Below are 11552 nucleotides of genomic sequence, written 5' to 3' on the forward strand. Positions count from 1 at the left end.
CCATGCCTCCCTTTGGCCCATTAATAATTCGGGTAATATTGTCCTGGGTGTTGAAGGATGAATAGGAGTTTGCCAGATGAACATGCATGGAGTGGGACTTTCAGGAGACAGAGCTTTGTGGGTTGAGGGAGTTGCATGGCCAGGAGCCCTGACATTTGGGAGGACAGTACCCAGGGAGGGGCCTGCTCACCTGGGCATGGTGGGAGGAATGAGCTGAAGGGGGCAGGCCTGGCTGAGCGGAGGCCGGGGTGGTGGCCACAGGCTGAGGGACCAGGAGCGCTGGGCTGCAGTAGGTAGAGGGCAGTGCCGTCATTTGCTGGGGCCATGACTCCAGGTGTACAGGGGTCAGGAATGGCCAAGACTCAGGCCACTCAGGGAGGGAGGGTATTCCTGGGCCCCTGGAGTGTGGCAGGGGACAGAGGAGGCCGGTGGATCAGAGTGGCCGTCTGTGTCCCCGCAGGAGACCAGCATCCCCGAGGAGCTGCTGGTGACCGTTGTAAAGCCGGGGCTGCCCACCTTGGCTGACCTGCACGTGCTTCTGCCCCCTGCCAGGCCCACGAGGAAGAGGAGCCTCACAAGTGACAAGGTATCTCCTGCGGCCACTGGGCCGGGTCCTCCCCATGCCGCCGAGGGTTTGGTGGTGATTCCCGGCAAGCACGGGGACCTCAGCCTCCCGTCATGGCGTAAAGGCTTATCTCTCACCAATCACTGTCCCTCCTCCCCCTTGTGGCTACCCCAAGGTCACACTGGAGGGGGAGTGGGGGGGACCAGGGCATTGGGCAGGACCACCCCTCAGGGGGACGCTCCACTTTCACTCCCATTTCATTGGCTAGAGCTGGTCACACTGCCCCAGCCTCACTGCGAGGGGTGAGCACCGGTCAGGGGATCCTGGGCAACAGTTTCAGAGCATCGAACTAGGACAGGGAATCAAAAGATGAATCGGGGAGGGGGGACTTCCCTCATGGTCCAGCGGTTAAGACTTCACCTTCCAATGCAGGGGTTGGGGGTTTGATTTCTGGTCGGGGAGTTAAGATCCCACATGCCTCACGGCCAAAAAGCCAAAACATAAAACAGAAGCAACATTGTAACAAATTCAATAAAGACTTTAAAAATGGTCCTCATCAAAAAAGGAAAAAGATGAATGGGAAGAACTTCACGCCGTCTAGGGCGGCTGTAATTCCGTACCAAGCAGACAGCAATGAGTGTGGACGAGGAGACGGAGAAACTGACCCCTCATTCACTGCTGGGGGGAGTGGAAAATGGTGCAGCCACCGCGGAAACAGTCTGGTGGTTCTTTAAACAGTTAAACACGGAGTTACCGAACGAGGCAGCAGCCCCACCCCCGGGCGTGTGCCACAGAGAACTGAAAATGTATGTCCACACACACACGTGTGTGTCTGAATGTTCACAGCCCCGAAGTGGAAACAACCCAAATGTCCACCCGCAGAGGAGTGGATGAGCAGAAGGTGGGCCATCCACACAGTGGAATATTATCCAGCCATCAAAAGGGGTGAGATTCTGATCCAGGCTGCAACTTGGATGAACGCTGGAGACATGATGTAAAGTGAAAGAAGATGGTCACGGAAAGCCACAGACTGTGTGATTCCACGTATACGGAACGTCCAGGATAGGTGAATTCACAGAGACAGAGCGTTGCTGGGGGCTGGGGGCTGGGGGCTGGGGGCTGGGGAGTGACTGCTCACGGTTTTAGGGGTTTCCTTTGGGAGGAAGAAGATGTTCTGGAATTAGATAGTGGTGGTGGGCATGACTGTGAATATGCTAAAACAACACTGAATTGTACACTTGAAGAAAGGAAATGGCATCTCAAGAAAAGATGACTCAGAACCGCAGCCGAGCTCTGAGCTAATCGAGAAGACAGGTGCTCACGCAGATGGTCTGGGAAGAGCGACCTGCACGGAGGCACGGAGACAGCAAGACCAGCAGGACCCCTGTGGGCGGGTGGCAGCGTCCCATTTCACAGACGAGGGAAGTGAGGCTCAGTGAGGGCCCCGCCAGGAAGCACAGCGCGGGCGTGGAGCCCCACTGTCACTCTGGCTGCCAAACTGCTCGAGCCACTCCCGGGCGGCCTCCTGGTGGACCTGTGCCTGTGCCAGCCTGACCCACAGCCCATCCCAAAGGGCGTCCGCATCCGCACCTGGGGGCTCCCGGCCAAGCCCCCAGCCCCCGCTGATGCGGTGTCTCTGGAGGTGGGTCAGTGGCGGGTTGAGAGGCATCGACCCACTTCTCAGACGAGGAGCTGAGGGCAGAGGGGAAGGCTGCGGGGGTCCCGGGTGCCAGCACGGGGCTCGGGGGCTGCACCCACCCGGGGCGCTTCCGAGTGAGGGCTGGAAGGGAAGGAGGTGAGAGACGGGGGGACCCCACCCCCATCGTCCTGAGCGCTCAGAGTCTGCCACGTGCCCGAAGTCAGCGAGCAAACTTAGCCACGCGCCACGGCCACGGACAGCAGCCTTGCCTTTCTGCGTGCGGAGCATGGGGCCCAGGGCGCCACCCCCATGCTCCTATGATTCCTCACGTTGACCTGAGAACGGAAAGGTGCAGCGACCCCTCCAGGCCATGAGGTCAAGGGGCAGAACCAGGTGTCTTCCCGGACCCTTCAGGTCTGGGGCTGTTGGCCTGTCGTTTACACAGTTCCCGACTCAGGACCCTCGTTCCGTGAGCAGGGAACGGGCCTCGTGGAGTCCCGGGTGCTGAAACGCCGCTCAGGGAAGCAGCCAGCAGAGTCCCCAGGGTATATCCCCCCAAGGCCCAGGGAGCAGAGCCACGGGGACCCCATCCCTGAGAGGGACCCCTCCCCCAACACATCTGCACCCACCTGTGCAGAGGGTGACACCTGACACCCACGTGGGCTGAGTGGTTCCCTTCTGAACACCAGGAAAACTCCCCACTCCTGAACTGCCAAACCAGCTGGGCGCCCCAGAGGCCAGCTGCCTCCTCCCCCGCACCATGATCCAGCAACATCACCTCCTGGGGTTTCTCTGCCTCAGGTGTGGGCTCACTCGCCTGCCTGGGTCACCTCTCCTGTCCCTGTCTTGTCTTCTTCCTGGTCTTCCACGTCCAAGAAGCCTCCCCTGATTACTTCTGGGGTTGGGGGCCTCCTGGAGCATCCCTGGGTCTCCCCAACTTTACCACACTCCATGGTCCTGACTAAAACTAGAGCTCTGTGAGGGCAGGGCCACATTTGGGTCACCTTGTGTCCCATTGTAGGTTCTTGGTGAGAGTTCATTGGTGGCTAGTATTCCCATTTTACAGAGGAGGCGACTGAGGCCTGGAGAGGCTGAGTGGCCCTCCCCCAGCCCCATGGCTCTGGAGGGTCCGGGCGGACATCTGCCCGGCTCTCCCGCTTCCTCTGCTGGGTCCCCGAGGACCCCCTCACTCCCCGCTCTCTTATTTCAGAGGCTCGTGGCCATCCAGCAGGTGCTGAACGCACAGAAGATCAGCTTCCTCCTGCGTGGTGGCGTCCGGGTGCTGGTGGCCATGAGGGACGTGGACACAGGTGAGAGGCCTGGCCGGAGCTCACCTCTGTAGGGTGGGGTGGGCGTGTGTCCAGGCCCCTCAGACGACACCCATTACTGTGGACGCTGGGGGCAGAGGGACCCCCCTCTGCCGCCCGCACACACGCTCCTCCTGGACGGGTGGTTGCCTCCGGTGAAAACCCCGTCACACCAAGGGCCTCGCGGTGCTCTCCGCGGACACAGCACGGAGCTCTTGCTTCAACTTATGTCACTTAGAGTCTCAGGTGGCTCTGTCCCCGCCCCCCACCGTGGACTGTCCTCCCCACTTTGGGCAACGATCTCCGCAAGAGCTGAGGAGCTGCGTCCTGCTCTGTGCAGCCATGCGTCCACGCCAGCATCAGTGCGGACGGAGGAGTTCTGTCCACTTTCCAGGAGGAAGGACCGGGGCCGGGATTTACTCAGGGGGGGTCCTGGGTGCCAGGAGGCTGGCCGGTGCCCACGCTGACCGCTCACAGGCTGCTTTGCTCACAGATTCTCCAAGCCTGGGAGGAGGTGGCGGCTACTGGGCGGTGGCAGTCGTCCTCATAGGGCTGTTCGCGGTGGGAGCTTTCATCCTCTACAAGTTCAAAAGGCAAGGTCACCCGGCCTCCCTGGGCTAACTGGGTGTGAGGGCGGGGCCTGGTGGGGGGGCGCAGCTTCCCAGCAGGGCCTTGGAGGGTTGTGGCTGTGCCTGGGACGGGTCCTGGGGTGGGGAGGGGCCTTGTCTGGACCCACAGCCTGGCTCTGAGTCACCTTGATCCCAGAGGGAGACAGCCGACCGCTCACAGCCCAAGGAGCCTCTTCCACCCCCATCCTCCTCTCTGCTCCACCCACCCATTTTACAGATGAGGAAACCCGGGCTCAGAGAGGTTAAGTGATCTTCCCAGGGCCACACAGCTGAGGAGTGGGGCTCTGACCCCAGGCTGTGCCCAGTCCCCACGCTTCCCCCAGCACCCATCCACCCCTTCCCTCCGCAAGCATGATCCGGAGCTGTCATGTGCCAGGCACTCCACTGGGAGGCGGCTCCAGCCTCCAGATGGAGCGGCTGCACGGGACATCCAGGGCCGGAGCTGGGGGCGGCTGACGCCCAGGGTGGGAGCGGGCGGGGGCTTGAGCCGAGGCTGGGTGGGTGGCAAGCACACCGTGCGGTCATTGGGAGGGGGTGTGGTGCCTCTCTCCCCCTCTGACCTGAGTCCTCAGCTGTGAAATGGGTTTAATAACCCTCGGTGCTGGGATTACTCATGGGCCCCCTCGAGGGCCCAGGAATGAGCAAAACGACCAGAAAGTGTCACCAGACTCATTTCCTGCAACACGCAGCTGCCAGGTCTGAGCCTGTTGTTTCTCCCCGTCTTGCTGGTCTGGCTCCAGTGGCCTTGGGGTCTCCCTGGTTGGGGTCGCCCTTGGGAACAGTCCAGAGACGGAGCTGACCCTCCCCTTGCTCCTCTGAGGCCAAGGGTCCTTCCTCCCCCGAGCCCTGGACACTTCTGGGTCTCTGTCCTCCAGCACCGTTCACACTGGGTGGCAGCCCCCCAACCTGCAGGACAGCCCAGATGACAGCACGGCTGAGTCAGCCTCGAAGACTGGGCCACCATCCTGCCCTGCTGCTGACCAGCTCTGTGGTCCTGGCCAGTCTCTTCCCCTCCCTGAGCCTCAGTTTCCTCATCTGTAAAAGGAGACTAAGCAGGAGGAGGATAGGACAAGGGAAGAAGAAAAGGGGGAGAAGGTGGGGAAGAGGGGCAGGGGGCAGGGAGGGGCAGATGGGGAGGGGAGGGGGGTGGGCAGGAGCAGACGCAGGCCCCCAGCTCCTGCAGACCTTCTCCTGTGCCCGTCTCCCTTGTTGCCATAACGCCGTGTTTAATTGGGACCTTGTGAAAACCGCCCAGCTCAGGCCTGGCTGAGGCAGGCCATGGGGTGTGAGTCCTGAGAGGCTGAATGAGAAAACGATTCAGACGCTGCCTCCCAAGTCAGAGCCGAGTTGGAGGCAATGGCTGGAGTCGGGACCTGCCCCCACCCCTTTCTCTTTCCCCTTGGACCACAGGTTGCGTGCACCCATTTGGGCTTCTCTCAGGGCACTTGAGAATTGCAGGGCGGCAGGATTGCCTGGGGGTGGGCGGAAGGCAGGCCTGGCAGGTCAGGAGTGAAAGGGGCAGAATTCCGTTCTCTTTCGATTGCCTTCTTCAGACCCCCTGAAGGCCAGATTGCAGTTTCCACAAATTGCTCCAGATTTATCACACACAGTGTAAATGGCCCAGAAGGAACCTACTACCTTGTCCCCAGAGGATGGGGAGGGAGGAGCAAGGGGAGGACCTTGCAGCTGCAGAGAGAAATGCCCCATTTGTCCAGAGGCTTTAAGCTCTGTGGAGCTCAGGGAGCTGGGCTCTCCTGACTGACGCAGCAGTCAGCGTGGGCTGGGCCCAGCTGCGTAACAAACAGCCCCTAAGTCTCAGAGGCTCACAGCCATCGAGTGCTGCAGTCCACTGGGTCTGGCCACATGGCCCAACCCACCCTGGGCCCTGAATGTGCATCCTGCCATCTCAATATTTCCAGAGAACTGCCAGTGTTGGTGAGTGGCTCTGAGGAAGCCCACTCTCCCGCTGAGTCTAGTTCCCTCTTCTGTAAATTGGGACCATGGGCTCTTCTGGGGTTTTGCTCCAACTAACTGGGGTGTTGAACATGAAGGAGCGTGGTCCAGGGGCCCCGAGCCCAGTCCCAGCTGAGGCAGAGGGGGCTGTGCCCCTGCTCTCCTCTCCCTCTGCCCTGGAGGGTATGGGAACCGAGGACGGTGCAGCCAGCCCCAGAACCCCGGGCAGGGCTCAGCAAGCGCCTCTCAGAGCCAGTCAACATCACGTGCCGTGTGGGAACGCATGCCAATCCAACCAGAGCCCTGAGGTGCAAGGTGACGGGGACCTGAAAGAAAATAAAACAGCCTCTCCCTGCAGCATGCCGAGGGGAGACGGATGGACAGCGAGCACCCCGTGTGCGGGGGCAGAGGGAAACCCAGGGCTGCCGGAGCTCACGGGACGGAGGGCTTCCTGGAGGAGGTGGCTTGGAGCAGAGACAGGGCAGGAGGCAGGCCCAGGAGCGATGTCAGCACCACACAGAGGGATGGCCCAGGGCTCTGCTGGGGGTTTCTGGGGACAGGCATCCTGGGCAGAGCCCTGAGTCCCCACCTCCGTCCCGCAGGAAACGCCCTGGCAGGACCGTGTACGCCCAGATGCACAATGAGAAGGAACAGGAAATGACGAGCCCCGTAAGCCACAGCCAGGACGTGCAGAGCGCCATCCAGGCTGAGGAGTTCATAGATGACGAGCTCCACTCACAGACTCTAGGTAATGCCCGCCCCGAAAGCTCCTCCCCTTCCCTCGCCACCTGCCCGCCCCCACTGGCTCTCCCCACCCATAACAGCCGCTCTCTGCACCCCCTACACGGCGACCGCCCCACCCCTGTGTTGCAGCCAGGAGGACGCTCCAGAAACGTGTCCCCGTCGTGGGTTGTGTTGTCACCGCCCCTTTATCCCTCCCCACCCCGTACCCACTGTGTCCCTGGAGCTGTGGGAGGTGGAATGGCTGTCCTCACCTTTTAAATGATTGGAGGTGAGGCTCAGAGAGGTGACATTGCTCACCCAGGCAGCACAGCAGACAAGCGGCCGGCCTGGGACCCAGACGCGGGCCTGCCGGACCCCAAAGCCCACGTCCCTCTTTTCTCCCTGGAGTGGTCGGGAGCTGACCACTCCTGTCCTCCACAGCTCCCCGACCTCGCAGCCCCACCGTCTCCCACAGCCGCCGGCCCCGCCGGGTTCCTCTCAGGGCTGTGGTCCTCAGCCTCCGGGACGGTGACTACAGCCCTGATTTCCCGGGCGCTTACTCCTCAGCAGGCCCACTGCTTCCCGGCACAGTCTCGCAGCCAGCCTGGGAGGCAGGCCCTGGCCGTGCGTCCATTTGACAGATGGGACAGCTGAGGTTCACAGTAGCCACTCGGTCTCCCAAGTCACTTAGCCAAGAAGACGCGCAGCCGATTCTGTGCCCCTCCCCCACGCTGCAGCCCAGGCTCGGGGCCAGCTCCCCCGTGCGCCCCAAGACCCCCCAGCCCAGGCCAGCAGCGGCTGGAGAGCGTCGGGGCCCCACGCGGCCATCTTCATCAGGCGGTGTCGCACCCCACGTGAAAGGTGGTGGCAGAGGCTCCCGGTGGACCCGGGCTTCCCAAGCTTGGACAGAGGGGTGGGCGTCCCAGGGAGATGAGAGAGCGGCCCTCCTGCCTCCTCAGCTCTTTGCCGTCAAGCCCCGAAGAGCAATGATAGCGTAATAATAAGGGATTCTTTCAATGGAGCACTTAGTGCGTGCCAGGCCCTGCCCAAATCCTCAGGGGCGGTCCCTTCCGGACCCCCCACCATCCTTTAGGGGAGGCCATATTATCGTCCCCAAGTTACAGATGACAAAACCGAGGCCGTGAGGTGACACGCCTTCATGAGGTCTCCCCCGGCACGCGGGGCTCACCACCCCATGCCCCCCCCACGGCCCCACTGCAAGCTCTGGGCCGCTTCCTCCCCACGTGCCCGGGCGTCTGGGGGGCTCTGGGCAGCCCGTGCCGGCTCCTTCCACCGGCCACGCCTACGGCCCCCAGGCTCAGAACACAGCCCCGCCCAGGACCCCGGCAGACCCCTGCCCTTCTGACCGTCACTGTGCCCTTCTCCCTCCGGCTGCCTCCTGGGGCCTTGCCTCGCCGCCCTGCAGTGCCCCTGCCCGGGGAGCACAGAGCCCCTCCTACCTCCCCCTGCCGCCGATGCCAGGCCGGCCACTGCAGGGCAGTGAGTATGGTGGCTGCTGGCGGGCATGGCCTCAACCCCGGAGGCCCCCTGGGTCCACTGCTTGTGCCGGCACCAGGAGAGCCCACCCTCAGTCACCCCTCCTCACAGGAAACCTAGGGACGCCCACCCCTCCGCGCCCGCGTCCAGGCACGACCCGCAGGGCTGCAGCGGGACGCCCCGCACGCCGGTTGAGGCCACACCGTGTCCCGCATGGCCCTCCGTCCTCTCTCTGCCCCTCGGCCGGGCGTGTGCTCACACCTGACATCTCTGTGCCTCCAGGGAATCACTCCGGCGTGGTCCTGAGCGTCAACTCCCGAGAGATGCACAGCTACCTGGTGGGCTGATGCCGCTGGAGGCCGCGCCCAGAGCTCTATCCTCTCCGCCGCTTCATCCCCCGTGGAGGGCACAGGACCACACGTGCCACCGGCACGGGGCTGGGACCGGCGTCCCCTCAGAGACCTCGGAAAAGCTTCCTTCTCCAGCTGTGTCCACGCAAGACGACAGATGCACCTCTGTCCAGCTCAAGCCCGCCCAGCCCACGGCCGCCCAGGAAACCCGCCAGCTCCTGCCTCCCCGGACACCAGGCCCACGTGCTGCCCGCTGCGCCGCCCGCCCTCCCAGACTCTGGGCACTTCTCTGGACCTCACACGGCCGCCCTGGCTGCCCACGGCTGGTCACCGCAGCTGGGCCTGACTTCTCGTGGCCGAGGCTGGCCCCCCAGAGGCTGGGAGAGGCCGGGCTCTCAGCACCGCAGACCCGCCCCATCACCTGTGCCGCGGGTTCCCGTCCCAGCAGAGGGACAGCGGGGCCCTGCTTCCTTCCTCATAACCTCCAGGAAGGCAGCTCCCACCGCAGGGCCGTCCCTCTGCAGGGGTGTCCACCGCCCCGCCGGAATCCAGAAAGCCAGTGGTAGGCCCCCCAGCACCGCCTTCCACACCTGCCGCTGTCCTTCCTCTTTTTAAACTGCAGATAATGTAAATACCTCTCTAGGTAGCTGATTGCGTTTGGGGGGGGAGGGGGGTGTTCAACTTCCTATTTTTATTGCCAGGCAGTAGCCCCATTCTCGGGAACCCCTTTCCCAGAATGCCCAGGGATGCTCCTCTGCCCCTTCTGGCAGCCTTCTGTCCTGGGGCCCACAAGGCAAAGGCTCTCCCTGGCTTCCCCCCGACCCCGAGCTCACCCCAGCCCCACACAGGGTCCTAGGGATCCAGCGCCTGCACTTCTGAAGGAAGCCAGCAGGCGGCGCCCTCGCACGGGGGTTCCCGCCTGCGGGATCCCGTCTTAGTGGCCGCGGTGGAAACGGCCTCTAGATGCCCAGAGTGTTCTGTGCTTCCGCATAGCTTGAGGGACGCACTTAGGAACCGGGAACCAGGCGGGGTTTCGAATGGCAGAGCCCGAAGGGCCGCCTAGTGCGCTCCTCGTTTTGAAGATGGAGAAACTGAGGCCCAGAGAGGGAGTGATTGTCCCAAGGTCACACAGCAAGACGGCAGCAGAGGTGCCCAGGAGCCAGCCCCCTGCTCCCCGTGCAGTGTGATTCCACTCGCTCACAGATGCCTAGAATCAGGGACACTAGGGATATATGGGGGCAGATTTTCACCTTTTGCCTTGATACTGGAAATCAGTATCCCCTCCCCATCCTCTCCCTCCTCCCCCTACCCACCCCGCAGGCTGGGCTCTCAGGTGACAGGGGCCTTCCCCTCAGAGGCGGGGACACCACAGCCCAGGCTAGGAACTCGCTGGCCGTGGGAAGTCCGGAATGAAGCCCGGGTGGCATTAGCCCACTTGCCCAGAAAAGAAACATGGCCTGCGGGAGGGAGACCAGGGATGCATCCTCACCCCCAGAACACGTGGGAGGCCCTGAATCCTTGTGGAGTGGGGGAGCCCTGGAGTCCAGCTCCTTGTGTCACACACAGGGACTCAGACCACCCAAAACCAGCTCAGAAGGGGTCACTGCAGGTCACGGGGCAGGCGACAGAGGCGTCCCTCTCCCCACCCTGCCGGCCCACTGCCTGGAGCTCCTGGCCCAGCCCCGCAGAGCTCGTCCTGCAAGCCGTCCTCAAGACCCTCCTCGGGGAAGGGCTGGGGCAGCGGACCCCAGACTGGAGCTGGGGGGCTGTGTGGGAGAGGCTGGGCTCTCCGCAGCCTGCCCGAGGTCGCCAAAGACGGCTTAGGAACCCTGTGTCTTGCTGTCCACCCGCACCCGGCCCGTCCTGTGAGTGTCAGAACCAGGGTCAGACATGTGTCAGCACTGTCCAGGTCCAAGGTCAAGGTCAGCACGGACACAGCCCCCAGCTCAGCAGTGCCTGCGGGCGATGAGCCCTTTGCCCTTCCTTGACCCTCAGCTTCATTCTCTCTGTCGGGGTAGGGTTTTCGCTTTTGCTATTTGTGTTTTTCATGTATTTTATGTCATTATTCATTTCTATTAAGAGCATTTTCGGTGTGTGGACCCAAGAACCTGGGAATAAGTCAGCACCTATATCCTGATACTTTCCTATTCCCATAATCGTATCAATCAACACATAGGTCTATGGATTTATCTGGTTCTACGTTTGAGGTTCTGTGTATTTGATGTACAGGTACACACGCCGGCACCTGGGAATAACGGGCTGGGCTTGGGCAGCTAACGTTTCATTCAACCGGGTTGAGCCCGTACTTCGTATATGCACATAACAGAGATGCGATCGAGTCTTTCTTATTTTTCCTTTTTAAAAAACAATAAATCATTTGTGATGCTTTCAACAAAGATTAAATGAATGCGGTCAGCGTTTGCCTTATTATGAAGCTATTTGTCAACATTCCCTAAACACTCACCCAGGGCCCTAAAATTCGGTGTCAGGGACACTGGGAGAGGCCGGGAGGAATTCCCGCACTTTGGGGGGCAGGTGCCTTGACACTGACTGTCTCCATCAAGGGATCGGGACGTGCCACCCCCAAAGCAGTGATGTCACCACATCCTCACACCCGTGTAACCTCACTTCTCCCCTGATGGCCGGCTGAGGGGCCCTGGAGCACAGCCCGTTTGCCAGGTGAGGCGCAGAGGCCAGGGGTTGAGAGCCTGGCAGGGGCACCCCAGCCGGACGGAAGCCCCTTGTCCCTGAAATGCCGTCCGCTTGTCTTTGAGGAGACAGAGGAGTCAGGAGCAGATAGGGGAAGGCTGGACGTGGGCAGCTCACCACCCCCGTGCACACGCACACTCACACTCACACACTTAGACTCACACAAATACAGATACCCCC

At 62.0% G+C, this 11552-nt stretch overlaps 1 protein-coding gene across 1 annotated transcript in view; it reads left to right on the top strand.

Annotated features, from left to right (window-relative positions):
* The window catches only part of SORCS2 (sortilin related VPS10 domain containing receptor 2), a 183848-nt gene extending 172794 nt beyond the window's left edge, over positions 1-11054 (top strand). Inside the window, exons 22-26 of the mRNA XM_027104054.1 lie at positions 461-586; positions 3415-3514; positions 4005-4103; positions 6692-6841; positions 8596-11054. Coding sequence (XP_026959855.1) covers positions 461-586; positions 3415-3514; positions 4005-4103; positions 6692-6841; positions 8596-8660 — 540 coding nt within the window. The 3' untranslated portion in view covers positions 8661-11054. The remainder of the gene's footprint in view (positions 1-460; positions 587-3414; positions 3515-4004; positions 4104-6691; positions 6842-8595) is intronic.
* The last annotated feature ends 498 nt before the right edge of the window (positions 11055-11552 follow it).

This window comes from Aethalodelphis obliquidens, unplaced genomic scaffold, assembly GCF_003676395.1.
Source record: "Aethalodelphis obliquidens isolate GAN/ISIS:26980383/991018 unplaced genomic scaffold, ASM367639v1 scaffold6, whole genome shotgun sequence".
NCBI classification, from domain to species: Eukaryota; Metazoa; Chordata; class Mammalia; order Artiodactyla; family Delphinidae; genus Aethalodelphis; species Aethalodelphis obliquidens.